We start from the raw sequence: 20,766 nt of genomic DNA on the forward strand, positions 1-20,766 counted from the left end.
TGTCAGGTGGAGTTTGCGTTTATGTCCTAAACTCAGTCTGTAGTGAACCTGTGCCCCTTCAAACCCATCTTCAAGCTGTGGCTATCAGAATATGGACGACACAGGAAATAAAACTGTCTGCAATGTATATCTTCCTCCAGATGGTGCAGTAGCCCTGAATGTGTTAGCTGCACTGATTGATCAACTCCCTAAACCTTCCCTACTTTTGGGAGTTTTTAATGCCCATAACCCCTTATGGGGTGACACTGTGCTTACTGGCCGAGGCAAAAATGTTGAAACTTTACTGCCTCAGTTCGACCTCTGCCTTCTAAATACTGGGGCCGCCACACATTCATTGTGGCTTGAGGTAGTTGCTCGGCCATTGATTTATCAATTTGCAGCCCAGGACTTCTCCCATCTATCCACTGGAGAGCACATGTGACAACCTGTGTGGTAGTAACCACTTCCCCATCTTCCTGTCACTGCCCCAGCGTCAGACCTATGGACACCTGCCCAGATGAGCTTTAAACAAGGACTGGGAAACTTTCAGCTCTCATGTCACTGTTGACTCTGCCCCACATGGCAACATCGATATGATGGTTGAGTAGGTGACTACTACAATCATTTCTGCAGCAGAAAACACGATCCCTCGCTCTTTAGGGTGCCCCCGGCAAAAGACAGTCCCTTGGTGGTTGCCGGAAGTTGCTGAGGCAATTACAGAGCGTCGGTGAGCTCTACAGTCACATAAGCGACACCCTTCCCTAGAGCATCTGATGGCCTTTAAGCAGCTCCGTGCCCATGTACGCCAGCTTATAAAGCGACGGAAACAGGAGTGTTGGGAGAGGTAAGTGTCGACTATTGGGTGGCCATACATCACCTTCCCAAATCTGGTCGAAGATCAGATATCTTTCTGGGTACCCGACCCCAACAGGTGTCCTTGGTGCTACCGTCAGTGGCTTGCTATGTATTGACACAAACACGATTGCCGAGCACTTTGCTGAGCACTATGCTCATGCCTCTACATCGGAGAACTACCCCCCCAGCCTTTAGCACCCACAAACGGCGGATGGAAAGGAAAGTCCTCTCGTTCACTACACGCCACAATGAACCCTATAATGCCCCCTTTATGGAGTGGGAGCTCCTCAGCGCACTTCCACATTGCCTCGACACAGCTCCGGATTGGATCCACAGTCAGATGATTAAACCTCTCATCTGACTACAAGAGACATCTCATTATCTTCAACCAGGTCCGGTGCGATGGCGTCTTTCCGTCGCAATGACGGGAGAGCACAATCATTTTGGTGCTCAAACACGGCAAAAACCCGCTTGATGTGGATAGCTACTGGCCCATCAGCCACACCAACATTGTTTGTAAGTTGCTGGAACGTAACGTATGGTGTGCCGGCGGTTGGGCTGGATCCTGGAGTCACGTGGCCTACTGGCTCCATGTCATGGCGGCTTCCGTCAGGTCCACTCTACCACTTACAATCTTGTGTCTCTTAAGTCTGCCATCTGAACAGCTTTTTCCAAATGCCAACACCTTGTTGCCATCATTTTTGATCTGTGCAAAGCGTAGGACGCCACCTGGCGACATCATATCCTTGCCACATTATATGGGTGGGGTCTCAGAGGCCTGCTCCCGATTTTTATCTAGAATTTCCTGTCGCTCCATACTTTCCATGACCAAGTTGGTACCTCCGATATTTCCCGCCATATCCAGGAGAATGGGGTCCCGCAAGGCTCTATATTGAGTGTTTCACTATTTTTAGTGGCCATTAACGGTCTAGCAGCAGCTGTAGGGCTGTCCATCTTACCCTCTCTGTATGCAGATGACTTCTGCATTTCATACTGCTCCACCAGCACTGGTGTTGCTGAGCGGCGTCTACTGGGAACCATCCACAAGGTGCAGTCATGTGCTCTTGCCCACGGCTTCCAGTTTTTGGCAGCAAAGTCGTGTGTCACGCACTTCTGTCGGCACCGTACCGTTCATTCGGAACCAGAACTTTACCTTCATATGATACACTCACTGATAGTGGAGAAATATAGATTCTTAGGACTGGTTTTCGACCCCTGATTGACTTGGCTACCTCACCTTCGTCAGCTTAAGCGTAAGTGCTGGCAGCACCTCAATGCCCTCCGCTGCCTGAGCAGCACCAACTGGGGTGCAGATTGCTCTACGCTGCTGCAACTCTACAGACCCCTTGTTCAATCCCGCCCTGACTATGGCAGTTTCGTTTATGGTTTGGCAGCACCGGTGACACCCTCAGCGTTGCGTTTACTCTACACAGTGCATCACTGTGGCATTCGCCTAGTGACAGGAGCTTTTAGGACGAGTCAGGCGACCAGCGTGCTAGTGGAGGCCAGAGCACCTCCATTGCAAGTTAGGCATGCGCAATTGCTCTCGTGTTATGGTGCACACATTTGTAGTTCTCCTGCGCATCCGAATTACCATCTCCTTTTCCCCACAGTGGTTCATCTCCCTCATCGGTGGCCTAGGTCAGGGCTTGCAATTGCAGTTTGTGTGCAGTCCCTTCTCTCTGAACTGGAGTCCTTGCCTTTACCACCTATACTTGAGGTTCATTCATGAACACCTCCATGGTGTACACCTAGGCCGCGGCTTCACCTGGACCTTTCACATGGCTCTAAGGACTTAGTTAACCTTGCCGCTATCTGCTGTCACTTCCTCTTGATTCTTGACATGTTCCAGGGCTCTGAAGTGGTTTACACCAATGGCTCGAAGGCTGATGCTCATGTTGGCTTTGCCTACATCCACATAGGCCATTTTGAACAACATTCCTTGCCCGATGGGTGCAGTGTTTTCACTGCAGAGCTGGTGGCCACCTCTTGTGCCCCCCCTGCGGGTTCGGGGGTAAGAATAGGCCCGAGGTATTCCTGCCTGTCGTAAGAGGCGACTAAAAGGAGTTTCAACCATTTCGGCCTTCCATGTGACGGTCCCCCCTTGGGGTTTGACCTCCTTTTTCAAAATTCTACAGAAGTACGAGCCTTTTGGAGAAGGACGCCTTACGTGGTGTATCATTGGTCCTCAGTGCACTAAGACCCTGGCACTCAGCATTGTAACGGCGTTGTAACCACTCCCATTATTCCTCAAATTGGGCCTAAACGCCTGATGGGTTGCACAAGTTACACCCATAGTGCGTCCCCATCTGCACCTATGATCATGATGGACTTTCCATGGCACCCGAAATCCAGCACGGTAGCCAGCCCGTTGTGGTGGGGTCATCATGTACCCTCTAGGTTGTAGCCCCCTGACAACACAGGGATCGTACTGCCGATACCTGAGCTGCACCCTCCCCACATCGGCCAAGGAGTAGATGCCCGTCTCCTTGGGGCATCGGGACTCCCGGCAACGGTCATCCTGCCAGGTACCCCTTGCTGAGGCTGGGTGGCGCCCGTGGGGAGTCCCCTGGTCGGAGTGGGTGGTATCGAGGTGGACGTTTCGCACATGAAACGTCAACATGTAACAGGTCGCTCTGCGGCCGAGTCTTTTAAAAAGAAAGGTACTGGTTCTGGTTCTCCTGCCCTTTCCCCCTTGGCCACTCTCTGGGAGGAAGGACAGGCCCGCCGGCTTGGGGCGAAGTACTTCCCCTGCTATTTAGTCTGTTCTCGGACCGATGGGGGGACGTTCGCCACCTCCAAACCCATGTTCTTTGTCCAGCACATCAAGGGCATCTTCGGGGAAATCGAGGCTCTCAGTAAAATCCGTTCGGGATCCGTTCTTATAAAAACCACCTCTGCCCCACAGTCGGCGGCGCTCCAGGCGTGCGACCGACTAGGGCACATCCCGGTGTCTATTGTGCCGCATCTGGCTCTGAATAGGTCGCAGGGGGTTATTTTTCATCGGGACCTCCTGCTGCAATCTGATGAGGAACTCAGGGCCAACCTGGAGCGCTGAGGCGTGCATTTCATCCGGCGAGTTCAGCGCGGCCCCAAAGACCATCGCATTGACACCGGAGCCTTTATCCTCGCCTTCGAGGGGGACGTTCTCCCAGAGAAGGTAAAGATGATGTGCTACCGGTGCAACGTGCGACCTTATGTCCCACCTCCTATGCGCTGCTTTCGGTTTCCGCTTTGGGCACATGTCGTCACGGTGTGAGGCTGAGCCCCTTTGTGGCGATTGCGGACGTCCTCTTCGTGAGGAACATACATGCACCCCACCACCTCGGTGCGTCAATTGTCCTGTCATCCACTCGCCTAGATCTTTAGACTGCCCCGCGTATCAGAAGGAGAAGAAGATTCAAGAATTAAAAACTTTGGATCGTCTCTCTTATTCTGGGGCCAGGAAGAAGTATGACCGCCTCCATCCCGTGACGTTGACAACTTCATTTGCCTCAGTCGTGTCCACTCCTTCCACAGTATCCTCACCCCTATCCTGTCCCCCCTCCACCTCCTCACCCCATTCGGGGTCTATGCCTCCGCCTCCCAAATCCCTCCCTTCCCAATCCTCCTCCCTCGCGGACCCTGCCCCCTCTGCCCCGGGGACCACCCTTCCTCCTCCTCCCCCTCCGCCGCCTGAGAAGCGATCCTCTTCTCAGGCATCCATCGGGGAAACGTCCCGGACCCCGGCTTCCGAGGTCCGGCGTTCCAAAACAGACCCCGCGCATGAGGACCTTCTTCGGGTCCAGCCCACCATCCCCGTGCCTCATCGGCCTTCCAAGAAGGCCTCCAAGAAGAAATCTTTATCCTCCTCTCCACGCCGGCGTGTTTCGTCTGACGCTCCATCCGTGAGTCGTTGCTCCCGGCCGTTCAGTTTCGCCCGGACGCTCTGCTGCCAGGCGCTCGAATGGCCTCTCGTCGGCGAATGATGCTGCCCGTCCTATGCAACCCGGGAAAGCGGCCGCCGCTGGCGATGATTCGATGGAACAGGATCTGCCTCCCGCCGGTTGTAGCTATGTTCCCTCGACACCTGGACCTCCGCGGCCGTCGAGGTGACCAGCTCTTCACCCATTTCGTTCGCCCTCTTTTCTGACTAGCGATGGCTTTTTTACATTGGAACATAAGAGGTATTCGATCTAATCGGGAGGAATTACAACTGCTCCTCCGCCTGCACTGTCCCCTCATACTTGGTCTCCAGGAAACCAAGTTGCGCCCAACTGACCGTATTGCTTTTACCCACTATACCTCGGAGCGGTTTGACCTCACCCCTGTGGACAGTATTCCAGCTCATGGTGGGGTCATGTTGCTCGTTCGGGACGATGTCTATTACCATCCCCTCCCATTGACCACCCCACTCCAAGCAATAGCTGTCCGTATTACTCTTTCTGCCTTTACTTTTTCTGTTTGTACCGTCTACACTCTATCGTCATCCGCAGTTAGTCGGGCTGACATGATGCACCTGATTGTTCAGCTTCCTCCGCCGTTTTTATTGTTTGGCGACTTCAATGCCCATCACACCCTTTGGGGCTCTCCTGCATCCTGTCAGTGAGGCTCCCTCTTGGCGGATGTCTTCAACCATCTCAATCTTGTCTGCCTCAATACCGGCGCCCCGACTTTCCTCTCGGACTCTTACTCATACCTACTCCCACTTGGACCTCTCGATCTGTTCTACCACTCTTGCCCGTCGGTTCGAGTGGTATGTCCTTTCTGACACCTATTCGAGCGACCACTTCCCCTGTGTCGTTCGTCTCCTGCACCACACCCCATCCCCACGGCCTTCGAGCTGGAACATACCGAAGGCTGACTGGGGACTTTACTCCTCCCTGGCGACCTTTCCGGACCACGATTTTCTCACTTGTGACGGTCAGGTCGAATACCTCACGGCTGTTATCATCAATGCTGCCGAACGTTCCATTCCTAGTACTGCCTCTTCTTCACGTCGCGTTTCCGTCCCCTGGTGGAATGAGGCTTGTCGAGACGCTATCCGTGCTCGACGACGTGCTTTATGCACCTTTCGCCGCCATCCTACGTTGGCGAATTGTATTGGATACAAACGACTCCGAGCGCAATGCCGTAGAGTCATCAAAGACAGCAAAAAAGCTTGTTGGGCCTCTTTCACCAGCTCCTTTAACAGTTTTACGCCCTCTTCTGTCGTCTGGGGTGGCCTGCGCCGGCTGTCGGGCATTAAGGCCCACTCCTCGGTACCTGGCCTGACTTCAGGTGGTGAGGTCCTTGTTGATCCTGTGGATATCTCCAACGTCTTCGGCCGCTTTATCGCGGAGGTTTCAAGCTCCGGCCATTACCACCCTGCCTTCCTTCCCAGGAAAGAGGCAGAAGAGGCTCGGCGACCTTCCTTCCACTCGCTGAATCTGGAAAATTATAATGCTCCCTTTACTATGCGGAAACTCGAACGTGCACTTGCACTGTCCCGGTCCTCTGCTCCGGGGCCATATGCCATTCACGTTCAGATGCTGGCACACCTTTCTCCGGCAGGCAAAAGCTTCCTTCTTCGTACCTACAATAGCGTCTGGACCGAAGGTCAAGTCCCCATGCGTTGGCGTGACGCCGTCGTTGTTCCTATACCCAAACCCAGGAAGGATAGACACCTTCCTTCTAGTTACCGCCCCATTTCTCTTACAAGCTGTGTCTGTAAGGTGATGAAGCGCATGGTTAACGCTCGGTTAGTTTGGATTCTTGAATCTCGACGGCTACTTACCATTGTTCAATGCGGCTTTCGTCACCGCCGCTCCGCTGTTGACCACCTTGTGACCTTGTCGACATTCATCATGAACAACTTTTTGCGAAAGCGCCAAACGGTCGCCGTGTTCTTCGATTTGGAGAAGGCTTATGATACCTGTTGGAGAGGAGGTATCCTCCACACTATGCACAGGTGGAGTCTACGCGGTCGTCTGCCCCTTTTTGTTGATTCCTTTTTAACCGATCGAAAGTTTAGAGTACGTGTGGGTTCCGTATTGTCCGACGTCTTCCTCCAGGAGAATGGAGTGCCTCAGGGCTCCGTCTTGAGTGTAGCTCTTTTTGCCATAGCGATCAATCCAATTATGGATTGCATTCCACCTAATGTCTCAGACTCTCTTTTTATCGATGACTTCACGATCTACTGCAGTGCCCAGCGAACATGCCTCCTGGAGCGCTGCCTTCAGCGTTGTCTAGACAGCCTATACTCATGGAGTGTGGCAAATGGCTTCCGGTTCTCTGAAGAGAAGACGGTTTGCATCAACTTTTGGCGATATAAAGCGTTCCTTCCGCCATCCTTACATCTCGGTCCCGTTGTTCTCCCATTCGTGGAAACAACTAAGTTTCTAGGGCTCACACTGGACAGGAAACTTTGTTGGTCTCCGCACGTCTCATATTTGGCTGCTCGTTGTACACATTCCCTTAATGTCCTCAGAGTTCTTAGTGGTTCATCTTTGGGAGCGGATCGCACTGTCCTGCTTCGCTTGTATCGGTCCATAGTCCGATCAAAGCTGGATTATGGGAGCCTCGTCTACTCGTCTGCTCGGCCATCCCTCTTACGCCGTCTCAGCTCCATCCACCATAGGGGGTTACGTCTTGCGACCGGAGCTTTCTACGCTAGTCCCGTCGAGAGTCTTTATGCTGAAGCTGCCGAATTACCATTGCCCTACCAGCGCATCGTACTGCTTTGTCGGTATGCCTGCCGGCTGTTGTCAATGCCCGACCACCCCTCTTATCAGTCCTTCTTCGCCGATTCTCTCGACCATCAGTATGGGTTGTATGTGTCTGCCCTGCTGCCCCCTGGAGTTCGCTTTCGTCGCCTGCTTCGACAATTGGTTTTTGCCCTCCCTACCACCTTCAGAGAGGGTGAGAGCCCGACACCACCTTGGCTCCAGGCTCCGCTTCATATTTATCTCGACCTCAGCTCGCTCCCGAAGGAGGGTACTCCGGCTGCAGTGTATTGTTCACGGTTTGTCGAACTTCGTGCACGACTTGCCAGTCACACCTTTATTTACACCGATGGCTCCAAAACTGACGATGGTGTTGGCTGTGCCTTTGTCGTCGGGGCCGTCACCTTTAAATACCGGCTCCTCGACCAGTGTTCCAGCTTTACGGCCGAGCTTTTTGCTCTCCATCAGGCCGTTTAGTATGCCCGCCATTCATCGTATGTACTCTGCTCTGATTCATTCAGTGCTCTTCAGAGCCTTGGAGCTCCATATCCGGTCCATCCCTTGGTGCAACGGATCCAGCAGTCCCTCCATTCTTTCGCTGAGGGTGGCTCTCCTGTCAGCTTTCTGTGGGTTCCCGGCCATGTAGGAGTGCCTGGGAATGAGGCTGCTGATGCTGCAGCCAAGGCTGCAGTCCTCCTGCCTCGGCCAGCCTCCCATTGTGTCCCGTCATCAGACGTTAGTGGGGTTGTTTGTAAGAGGTTGTGTCCTTGTGGTGGGATACTTGGTCCTTCACTTCAAGGAAACAAGCTCTGGGCAGTCAAACCATTCCCAACTTCTCGGCGAGAAGAGTTCCTTCTGACCAGGTTGCGGATTGGGCATTGCCGGTTTAGCCACCGCTACCTGCTCTCCGGTGACCCAGCCCCGCAGTGCCCTTGTGGTCATGCATTAACAGTGCGCCATGTTTTATTGTCGTGTCCCGATTTTAGTCAATCTCGTGTTGTCCTGTCTCTGCTATCTACTTTACAGGATATTTTAGCGGATGACGCTTGAGCAGCTGCTCATGTTCTTCGTTTCATTACTTTGACTGGATTGTCCAAAGACATCTAACTCTTTCACTTATTTTATCTGCCTCTTTGTAAGAACTTTCTGTTCAGTATATCCGTTCATGCCCTGGGGAATCATTTTTTTCTGTGTACTGACTCCTTGACCAGCTTACAAGCTATTGGCCAGTGCTACCCTCTCCATCCTTTGGTAACATCCGTCCAGGAGTCCATCTGTGCTCTGGACCAGTTCTGTCATTCAGTGGTGTTTGTGTGGATCCCAGGACATGTTGCATCTCAGGCAATGAACTTTCCAACAGGCTGGCCAAACAGGCTACGCAGAAACTGCTTCTGGAGATGATCATCTCTGAACCTGACCTGTGTCCTGATGTACGCCGTAGGGTTTTTGGCTTTGGGAGGTGGAATGGCATAACAGTACACACAACAAACTGTGTGTCATTAAGGAGACTACGAATGTGTAGAAGTCTTCCATGTGGTATTCTCACAGGGAGTCAGTTGTCCTCTGCCGGCTACGCATTGGACATGCTTAGGTGTCCCACGGTTGCCTCCTGCACCGTGAAGTGTCGGTGGGGTTCCCGGTTGACAGTGGATCATATTCTGGTGCACTGTCCCACTTTGACTGCCCAGCGAGGAAATCTTGGGTTACCGGACTCGTATCCACTAATTTTATCTGACAACGCCCCTTCGGCTGATTTACTTTTATGTTTTATTCGTGAGGGTTGGGTTTTGTCATTTGATCTAAGTTTTAGTGCATGTCCTTTGTCCCTCTGTGTCTTCCAGCCTAGTGCTTCTAGGGATGCTTAATGTGTTGCAGATTGGCTAATCCAGGATGGAATGTAACAATATTATGCGAAGGAAAGTTGCTACTCACCATACAGCAGAGATGCTGAGTCACAAATAGGCACAACAAAAAGTCTTTCGCAATTAAAGCTTTCGGTCATTGGCCTTCGTCAACAGCACACACACGCACGCGCGCGCACACACGCGGGTGCGCCCGCGCGCCCGCAGGTGCGCGCGCGTGTGTGTGCGCTGTTGACGAAGGCCAATGACCGAAAGCTTTAATTGCGAAAGACTTTTTGTTGTGCCTATTTGTGACTCAGCATCTCTGCTGTATGGTGAGTAGCAACTTTCCTTCGCATAATATTGTTACATTCCATCCTGGATTAGCCATTGTTTAATATTTGCAAGTAATTAGATGAAGTCTTTCAGAACAAGAAAATTTCATATAGGTAAATATTTTTACTTTATGTGCTCGTGTGGAGGCGTCGATTATTGATAAGCAATCTAACACATTGTATTCATTTCTGCAGAAAGTATGTGGACTATCTCTTGGAGTTGTGTTGCACTCTTATGACTTAATAAATGACTCTTAACAACCAGTACTCTTTCTTCAACATTACTAATTAGCTTTTCATTAACAAACATTGATACAAAATTTTGACTGATACTGTCCTCCATGAAAACTCGAACTTAACTATAGAATTGTTTACAATTTCAGTAATTGGCCATGACAGCACATAGTATTTTTCAATTTTGCGAAGCAGTCTCATTTGAGTGAACTGTCAATCTTCCTGGATTAGAAGTGGTTGTTTCAATGAGAGAACAACATGTTTACATGAAATTTCAGACTCATACTTTTGTAAATGAAATAGCATAAGTAATTTGTCATTTACAGGGCATGTAATTATTCCAAATAGTGTTGGATAAGGAATAATGACTGTGAAATGAATAAACGTGAATGTAATTATAAGATTAATAATGAAAGCAGCTACTATATATTGAACAATACACTAAATGCTGTATGTCCTATTGATTAATAATGAGATCTATCATACAGTAGTATAAGAAAGAGGAAGGCAGTTGTTGAGAAGGGAATGAGACAAGGTTGCAGCATGTCCATCAAACTATTTAATCTGTGTGTAGAGTAAGTAGTAAAAGAAAGCAAGGAGATATTTGGGAACAGAATTGTAGTTCAGGGAGAAGTAGAAACTTCTTTAACATTTGCTAATGGCACTGTGGTTTTGTCAGAGATGGGAAAGAACTTGGAAGATCAATTGATGGAATGGATAATGTCTTAGAAAATAGGTTGCAAGATGAATATTGAGAAAAAACTATAGTAATGCAATGTAGGCAAATTAAATCAGTTGATGCTGAGGGAATTAGATTAAAAATAGTACACTAAAAGCAATTGCTAAGTTTCACTATTGGGGCAGCAAAATAACTCTCAAGGGCTGAAGTAATACGAATGTAAAATAAAGATTGGCAATAGCAAATAAGGCATTTCTGGCAAAGAGGAAATTGTCAATATGGAATATAAATTTGAATGATACAAAGCCTTTTCTAAAAGTATTTGTCTTGAGTGGAATCTTATATGGAAGTGAAATTTTGATGATAAGCAGTAGAGATACGAAGAGAGTAGACCTTATGAAGTGTGCTGCACCAGAAGATTGCTGAAGACTAGATGTTTAGGTAAGATCATTTATGAAGACATACTGAATCAAACTGGGCTGAAAAAAGTCGCAAGGAACAAGTTTTTGATATTTTTGGTAACAATGTTAAATGACGGATTGTGTGTGTATTGTGGTACAGATTTGAAAATGTAACTTAGTGACACAAATTACAGAAACCTTTGACAACAAAGTAAAATCTTGCACCTCACAACATTTACCTGAATTGCAGGCCATATTTAGGACCCACCGGCAATTGGCATGTTAAACTCTGCCATATCCATTCCCGTATTCCAGATGTTACAACTGACTAGTATATAAATTATGTACATTAGGTTGCCCCACTTTTAATCCAGGTATTAGGAAATACTGTTCTAAGATGTTTGTAAAAACCTTCATTGTAATGAAGAGATACTCCTTTATCCTGTGTCCACATTTCTTCAGCAGTTACGCAGTTGAACAGTTTTAGTATATGCACAGGTGTGACAATACTGCTACACTACACTGCCAACGTGGATATTTCATGTACCGAGTGGCGTGATAATAACCTCAGTACAGAACCCCATGAGAAGAGACAAAAACTCACCATGTGAGTCAATCAGTGGAAAGCAGAAAGTCCAAAACCTTGTAGTGATGTGTGTGGGGGTACATTCAGCACATGGCTGGCAAAGGATGTCTATCGACTGAACACTCAGCAACAACTCTCAGTACGACGCAGAAGGTAAAGTCGTGGTAGTTGAACTCGGCGTGAGTTCTGGCTCATCTGGCTTACTGTCTCATGCAGGTAATGGGTCTGCCCATACTACACATTGCCGATAATGTAATGGTGATGAAGGACACAGAACCAACAATACTTGCAGCCAGTGAAATGGTCTTGGCGACTGCCGACAGGGTGTGCCCATGCTGTGTGTGTTGGAACGAGCCCATGTGGATGAAAGTGAAAAGTTAAGGGGGCTGCAGCCTCAATTCACTTGTGTTTGCTAGTTTAGAAGTGAGACCTGCAAATATTCTACCACAACCAGATGGTTGATTGTTTGGGATCTCTCTCTCTGTTTGTGCTCTTGAAATGTTACTTGTGCTTTTGATGTTTCTTGCTTATATATGGTTTTGATTGGTTTAGTTCTTTGAACATTAGAACACTTGCTGTTGGCAACGTGATACAGCCTGGACAAAGTGCAAAACCTGTCCAGGACGTCTATATTGCTTTCCTCCGGTAGTGTCTCCGTAATGAGGTTGCAAAATTTTGATCGACGTATGTGTGTGAAAGACTTTTTTTTTTTTTTTTTTTTTCGATTACGAGACTAAACAGTCACAATTATGTGGCAACTTGAGTGTGAAACTGTGAGATTTTCTGCTCTGTCTGCATGCTGCCAGTTTGTACCAAATAAAAATTTTGTGTGTTCAGTGCATCAAAAATAATTAAATAATACTGAAAACTTGTTTTGTTTGTGGTCTGTGTTGTTGAGAAATATGGAATATAAAAGAGTCGTGTAGTGTGACTGCATTGCCATTTAAATGTGACACATTCACTGATTTCCCCCTCTTCCATCTCCTCACGTTCAGATGGCATGACGTGGCAGTGGGGGGAAACGTGCTAGTCAGGCTGAGCACTTTGGAATTCGGACCCAGGCACAGCCCGCAAGCTGAAATCTTGGCTGCTCCTGGTCTAGATATTGTAAGTTTAATTGTACTCAGTGTGGCTTATGTTATACGGATCCATTATCTATGATGTGATGATTCGATTAGCCCCAGACACGTTGCTTTAAGTGAAGGCTAAAGAATCGTCTGATCCGTCTCTAGCTGATGTGGCCCAATTAGCATGGTTGCATGAGCTGTCTTTGCCGGCCCAGGAAGTCTTTTTTGCAATGAATGGGACATGTGGAAATAGGTTGTAGTTCTTCCCACAGTACATTGTCAGATGACACAACAGGGTCTCATTTACTTGGGACAGATATGCCCGGGTCAACCTTAGTTGTCAAAAAATGTTCTCACCGCAGCTCCGTTTAGCAACTTTGGTAGATAGTAGGAATAAGCTTTCCCCATCATTGGACCAGCCTTCTACAAAAGGTGCAGTAGTCATCGAAAGTCCTGGTCCAGTACAGCAGACAATAATGGCCGTCCGTCCTTAACATTCAGAAGATCCCGTAAATTAGAAGGCTTGCTCCGATTGTCACACCCAATATAAGCGCCAGAAATGTCTGCATTTAAATAGTTTGTTTCAAGTGTAATCAAAGGGGGCACATTGCTGCTGTATGTCCTACACAGCACTCATTTCGCAATAGTGACCCGTTACCTATTAATGCGCTTTTTGCGCAAAGCTCATGTATTTGGCAAATGGCTCAAAAGCTTGTGCTGTAATTGTGTTTTGACTTTCAATTTGGTACTGGGGTTGCGGTCTTGTTGATCAATTTGGCTATGTATCATGAGCCATATTTTGAATTGGATGCTTTTGCAGCATTTGATTTCCATATTGTTGATCATGTTAATTTAGTGTCACCACTTATTTCTTTTCATGACCATGAATCACTTTTGCGATCTAACAGAAAACAGTTGTCTGAGCCAACATCGCATAAAGCAAGGGATTTTATGGCCCACATTGAGCTTAAGCCATTAGCGATCCACAAGTTCTGCTATGCTTCGCTATCCAGTATGAGAGATGTAGTTCAAGCTGAAGTAGACTGACTACGGGAATTAAGAGGTTGTTTCACCTGTAGCATTGAGTCAGTGGGAAACACCAATAGTGGTGGCTGGAAAACTCAGTGGGGCAATTTGGTAGTGTGACGATTTTAAAGCCACATGTAAGTCAATCCAATCCCGTGGTCAGAGGAGTTAGTGGCGAGGTTGGCTGGTGGACACTATTTTTCGAAGATTGATTTGAGAGAGACACGTCTGCAGTTGCCCTCGATGCTGAGTCGCAGCAGGTACTTGTTATTAGTACACTATGTGGCCTCTATAAGTTTATTAGATTGCTTTTCGGTGTTGGCCAAGCCCCAGGAATTTCCCAGCATTTTATAGAGAGGAGAATTCGCCATATCTGGAAGGTGCAACACATCTGGATGATTTAATTGTTACAGGGAAGAACATTTGGAAAACTTGCAGGCGGCTGGTCTGCATTGTAAGTTTGAAATGTGCACAATGTGTGCACACAGCGTCAAGTGTTTAGAACATCTCTTAATAAAGAGGGCATTAAACCACTCGATGAGCCCATCGCAGCAATTGATAAGTTTCCCATCCCTTGAAACTTGAAGGAGCTGCAATTGTTTCTTGCCAAGGTGATTTATTATGGTAAACTCATACCAAATGCTTCAGCAGTCCCACACCCTCTAAATCAGCTCCATTATAAATATGTGAGTTTTGTTTGGCCAGACTCTTGTCACCAAGCTTTTTTGGACTAAAACATTGCTTATGGTCTGCCCCTTGACTTGCTGCAATTGATCCAAAGAAAACCTTAATACTGGCTACTAGCACATAATAGCATGGGATTGCCACCAAACTATTCCACAGAAATGGACAGATGAGAACAACCACTTGCTTATGCATCTAAGACTCTCATTCCAACCTGAAATAATTTCTCCCAGCTAGAGAAAGGGGCACTGGTCGTTGTCTATAGTGTTAAAAAGTTTCAAGTTTTTCTGTGTGGCTTCAGATTTCACTTGCTCATGTATCACAAACCATTGGGCTCCCTAACAAGATGGGCCATGGACAATAGTGTGAGCATTATTTCTCAGCAATTATTTTTATGGTATCCTTTTTTTGCCTCACCACACAGTACACTAATGCTGATCAATTGTCCAGGTAACCCGCAGGGCCTGATATGCAGTTTGATAGGGAAGACACAGTTTGTTTTGCAGTTGACAAGACTTTAGAAATGACACTGCAAGAATTTTCCATCACTGCCAAAGATGTAGCAGTAGCAACAGGTTGTGCAGCATTGTTGCAGCAGTTCAAATTGGATGGCTTTTGTGCTTTGCTAAGGACATCCATCCCAACTTTTGACCTTATTTCAGAATGAAAGAACCTCATAATGTGTTGTAGTGTTGCATTGTAGTCCCGCTTTCACTCCATTCATAAATTCTCCAGTTGCTGCATTTGTTTCACTGGAGTAGATCTCGCATAAGAGTATTAGCTCGATGGTTTGTATATTGGCCTGTGATAAGCACCTGTATCAAACATCTAGTGAGACAGAGTTAAGCCCGTTTGGAGAACCAGATGGTCCGTCCCCAGGTTTTGCTGTGGCCTTGGGTGGCTCAGTTGTGGTATAGAGATTTTGCCGATTCCTTTCTTGGGTGTATGTGGTTGATACTATTGAACGCCCTGTTGAACTTCCTCTTTATAGCATGGGTGTCCACCACAATAGCGAAATCCATCCTCAGGACACTCACAACTGTATTTGCAATTCAAAGTTTTCTGTCACTGTAGTTGCATAAAACACCTGACCACCACTCGTTCCTGTTCACCATAAATCTCAGAGGCAGAATGGATGGTCAGTACATTTAAGACTCAAATTAGACAGGGGGTGCAAACCATGCCGGTGGATAATGCTCTTCTGCACTTCCTAGCTGTGTACAGTACAGCACAGCACAGCACAGCCTTAGTAAAAGGCCGTAGTCTGGCACAGTTTCCACATTGATGATGGCCCTGTACATTGTTGGATCTCTTGTGCCTTACTCCTTGCCTCCTGCAATCATGTTTTACGCGCTGTTGTCAGAAGGGTGTGTTGGTGTTTTGGATCTGCATTTTGAGGTGTGTTGGTGTTTTGATCTGTATTTTGGGCATCAACTGGGAAGTACAGAAGTGATTATAGTCTTAACACAAGAGTTGGCAACTTTTTGGTGTCGTGGTCAGAGACAATAAGTTAACAAGACACGGAACCAGTTATAACTGTGACATGAACATAGCCTGCCACCACCCAAGGAACCAACTCAGGGCCTACAAACTATACAGACGACTTCAGTATTTTTCCCTCATCGTATAATGCAATGGGCTTGCCACTCCTGTATCATGATTATTACTTAAGGTCATTGCAGTGTTCATCTTCCACAGTGCGGTTAGAGCAACCAATGGAAGTTGAGCTGCTCCTTTTGACGGCAGCTTAGCAGCTCTTTGAACATGGCAAAGAATAGCTGGCTCGTTTTGCGTTGCTCTTGGCCCTGGCAGCTGCATCTGCAGCTACTGACATTCCAGTGGAACTGCTGGCTGGGCTTCCAGCATGTCTCTCCACCCTTTGTAAGCATTTTAGACATAGACCCAGGCATTATCATCCTTGTGTGCCCATTAAATTGGGCATGGATTTGGTATCCGCACCTGCCAATAATACCAATGTAACAAAGGATGTGGAGCCAACAGTGCTGGCAGCCAGTGAAATGATCAATTTGGCCGCCTGCAGGGCATGTCCGTGTCATACGTGTTGGAAAGATACCCTAGTGAGTGAGGTGAGAAGGTAATGCAATTGCTGACTGTAACTTGTGCATTCACTTGTTTAGACATCAGACTACCTAATATTCAGCCACTTGCAGAAAGTTGCTTGTTTAGGCATAGCTCTCTCTCGGTTTGCTCTCTTGACGCATTACGTATACTGTTGACATTTCTGGCTTGTGTAGTTTTCAGTTAGTGTAGTTCTTCAGATATTAGAACTCTTGGTGTCGAAAACTTGGTGTGGCCCTGACAGAGGGTGATGTATTACACAAGTTTGCAAGTTATTCTTTTAAACCCATACACCAGGAACAAGTTGTAAAACTGGAAAAGATCTTCCAAATTATTATTAGAAGCATTATGAAGTATGGAAAATTAAATCCCAGTTAATGAAAAGATTGATGGCAACTGAAAGGGCTACTGGAGATGGTCTGCGGGGATACCCAATTGGGAAAGGGTCACAAATGAAGTCATTGGGAAGAAAATGGATGTAACAAATTTGATTATTGATTTTGTGGGGAAGAAAAACAATGCACATGTTATGGACTTTCGAAAAGGATATCGGAGGAGAGATTGCCATGACGGATCGTGGAATTGGAACCACAAGAAAGGAAGAAAAAGGGGAGAACGTCGGTCTCCAGGATACAAGGGATTCAGACATTAATTTGAGTAAGAAATTGAAGAAAAGTTGTGAGGTGATGGACATAAAAGTAGAATGAAAATTAAATTTGGTTTCCAATCTTGCGTTACTGAAAAATGTAAATACATTGTTAAATGGGAATAATAGTTATATTTAGTAATTTAGTGTGTTTTAGTGGACTTAGATTCTAATACACTGGATTTAAAATTTTCCTGTACTATACTTTTTTGTTTTTTAACTTTTTGGCAGGAAGTGGAATAAGTAGTGGTATTATTCTCCAGAGGTTTCCAGAGAAAGACTGGAGTGATACACCATTTATTGAAGGCATAGAATGGGTATGTTCCTTCACATTTACAGTTCATTTACTGATACTTCTTCCCTAGGCCAATTTTCATTTCAGGTTCTCATTAGAATTTTCTTTCTTTCTAGTTTTGCCAGCCTCAGGGATGGGCCTTGTCAACAGAGAGACAGGAACCAAAGTTCTTTGTTTCTGTACTTACAGACATAGATGCAAATCGACATTATTGCGCTTGCCTTTGTTTCAACGAGACTGTTGCTATTACTCCAAGCAAACCTGTAGACGAGGTATGTTAATTATATAATATTTCAATTGTGTAGTTGTACTTAACAAATAACTTTAATTTCCAAATAAATAATATAGTGTCTACAGATTACAAGCAATTTATTGCCGAAGTTGATATCTGTTTAACCCCTACAGTCATAGAAACATCGGAAATTCATGAAGAATTATGCAGAAAGGGAACAGTTCAAAAATACAGGGACATGGGTGAATACTAAACCTCATTACCCTTTCACATTGTATTAAATGTGCTTGGTGAACTTCTTACGTCAAATTGTATAAATCAAAATCTATAATTCTAAGCTTTGACAGTGTCCTACATTCTGTTTAAGTTAGTTGTTAATGAGAAAATGAGAATCCAGAAATTTGAATTTCATAGTTATGCTCTTGTGACCAGTGCACAATGAAGCAGGTAAATGGTTTAAAGTTTTGGTACAGTATGCAGTTTGAACTTATGCACGATTACATATGTGTATTCAGGTTATTGATGTTAGGAAGTGTGTGTAGTAGTTGTGTGCATGGCAAGAGGGAGCTGAGGGCAGCTTTCAATTGTGGTGGTAAATAACGTTGTTTTTATTTGGCTCAATTTTGTATAGACTAATTTTTAACAAATGGGCTACATAACTTCTTTGTTACAATTACACAATGATGGGCTTATGTAATTTTCTGTTAGAGTTTGTTTAAAACGGTATGTTGCATACATTTTACATGCATGTGTTTTATTGTTACAGGAAGAAGACACTGTGGAAGGGGAGAACGCCCATCCAAGGGCCCTGACTGGCAGTCTGACACGCAGTATACCGACTATCACACACCATAGCATAATGTATGCCCCAAAATGTTTGGTACTCGTGTCACGATTGGACTACATAGAAACTTTCAGGGTAAGATGATATTTTAGCTGCTGTTTTGAATATTTTTAATTGCTATATAGATAGCTAAATTTTATAGTGATATTATGATTAGTTTGTCACATGAAGGACTGACATAAGCTCTACAAAATTGTGAGGTATTACAACTCTTTACGTATGTTACATCTCCCTTGGTGCCAAACTTTGGCTATAGAGTGCCTAGGCGTACATTGTTTGAATTAACATCTGAAAATTTAAGTTTGTGGTGTATCGATTATTTGAAATAAATATTTTTGTGCGTTAAATATTTTTACCATTTGTTCTGTTACTGGTGATAGATACGCATTCACTTGCAAATACCATCTCTGACATTGTAAAATTTTGCTTTTGAATTGGACCTATTACAGATTTATGTAATACAGGGTGAGGCAAATAAAAGTGGCCTGGACGAGTGGATACAATTGGATGTGAATATATGCATATAACCACACACTGTGACATGCACGCCAGTTGTACACCTGCCACATGATTAGCACTGGATCGGTCGGAACATGGGGGGGGGGGGGGGGGGGGGGCTGTGTCAGTGTGAGTGGAGCAGTGCAAAGGGGATGATGGTACTGACAGTGGAATAGGAGGTGTTATTGTGCAAAGTTACGTAACAACAAAGTTGAACACTGTACCTATTGGAGTCAAACATAATAAAATGAATAGATCTGAAGAAAGGTGGAAAGTTATGGTTTATCAAAGCCAGAAGCTTTTCCTATAACAGATTGCTATTTTCTTCACCATAATAAAAATAATCTCCATGCATTTTTTCACCTTACTATGTTTTGGGGAAACAGACTACATTACAAAAGATATTCTTAGTCTGGAAATGGGTGACCCGAACAATCTTCTGTGCCCAGTTTGTGAATTTTGTGCAGGCTGTTAGAGTCTTGTAATCCTGACTCTAACATCCATATATGTATAATCCCTTGTGGGATTTGTGGCTAGTAATATGGACTGATTCAAAAGGATTTACAGCATTTATTTATTGGCACTGGGCAGAACAACATTTTACAGAAAGATGAGAACTATTATACAAGTTCTTTTTTTTTTTTTTTTTTTTTTTTTTCCAGCAGAACTGAAAATGTGAATGATGAATCTTAGATTTTCAAATCCCAGCTGAAAGGCTCACTTGAGGAAACTTCTCTTATTCTGTTCAGGAGTACTTCAGAGTCATTCAGTGACATGGCAGCTTTGGCTGAGATAGGCCAGTCTGAGGGAGTGGGGAGGGGAGGGGAGGGGAGGGGAGAGGTGGAAGGAAGCAACCCAGAAAGATAGTATGAAAATTATAAAAAGTAAAATAAATTTAATTGACAAATGATTACTTTTTTCAAATGCCTGTTCCAGCTACAGTTGCTTTTGGTTGTACACCAGAATATTTTTCAAACACTAGTTTAGTTAAGAGTCAATGGCGTACAGTTCATTCAAGTGGATAGCTTCGGCTTCGTTCTGTTAAATAGGAGATAAAATTTGATAGTATTACATTATTTGAAAGTCATTTATTTATTATTAGTATGTTCTTTTAATCCGTCGCAAATACTAGAATGAACAAAATTAATTTAAGAGTGATTTCACAATCCATTAGACATTAACATACTTAATAACTTCACGGGTGCTTAGGGACATTGTGGATCATGTGCTGACTGTACACACTGCTTCCACCAGATGTCATTCTGTGTATCTTCCATTCAGTTTGTTGTGAATCCTAGTTGTTTCAGGTCGTCCTGTTGTTCATACTCCCTTCTTGGTCTTGGTCTTCCCTTAGGGGGGTGGGGAGTGCTTCCCCTCTGACCATTCTTTTGAAACATCATCATAATCTCTCAAACTTTGCTGATTGTATAGTATTAGGCTGATTCATAATTGGATATATTTCTTCATTGTTTGTTCTGCTACATCATTTTTCTTCCTTTGCTAGCCCAAAAATCTTCCACATAATCTTCCTCTCAAATGCCGTCAGTATTTTTCTCTTGCTCCTGGTGCTACTCATTCCATTTTAACTTTCATTGAGATTAGCCTTGATTTCAGTTTTGCTTTTATGCTGTTGCATGATCTGTAAGCATTAATGATTTGTTCGTTCACTTTTAGGTAGACATTATTTCTCTGGTTGAAGTATGATCCCAAGTATGTAAAGTTCTCACTTATATTTGGTTTCATATCTCCCACTTGTAAATCCCCAAGCATGTCATGGTTCATTCTTCTTCTTAGCTATGTCA

The 20,766-nt window shown here is 45.5% G+C and overlaps 1 protein-coding gene across 1 annotated transcript in view; it reads left to right on the forward strand.

The window, feature by feature from the left end:
* LOC126094520 (myotubularin-related protein 13) overlaps nt 1-20,766 on the forward strand; it is a 223,730-nt gene that overhangs the window by 8,167 nt on the left and 194,797 nt on the right. Inside the window, 3 exon segments of the mRNA XM_049908937.1 lie at nt 17,327-17,412; nt 17,507-17,662; nt 18,389-18,541. Of these exon segments, the coding sequence (XP_049764894.1) occupies nt 17,327-17,412; nt 17,507-17,662; nt 18,389-18,541 (395 nt within the window).

Source organism: Schistocerca cancellata, chromosome 8 (assembly GCF_023864275.1).
Source record: "Schistocerca cancellata isolate TAMUIC-IGC-003103 chromosome 8, iqSchCanc2.1, whole genome shotgun sequence".
In the NCBI taxonomy this organism is placed as follows: domain Eukaryota; kingdom Metazoa; phylum Arthropoda; class Insecta; order Orthoptera; family Acrididae; genus Schistocerca; species Schistocerca cancellata.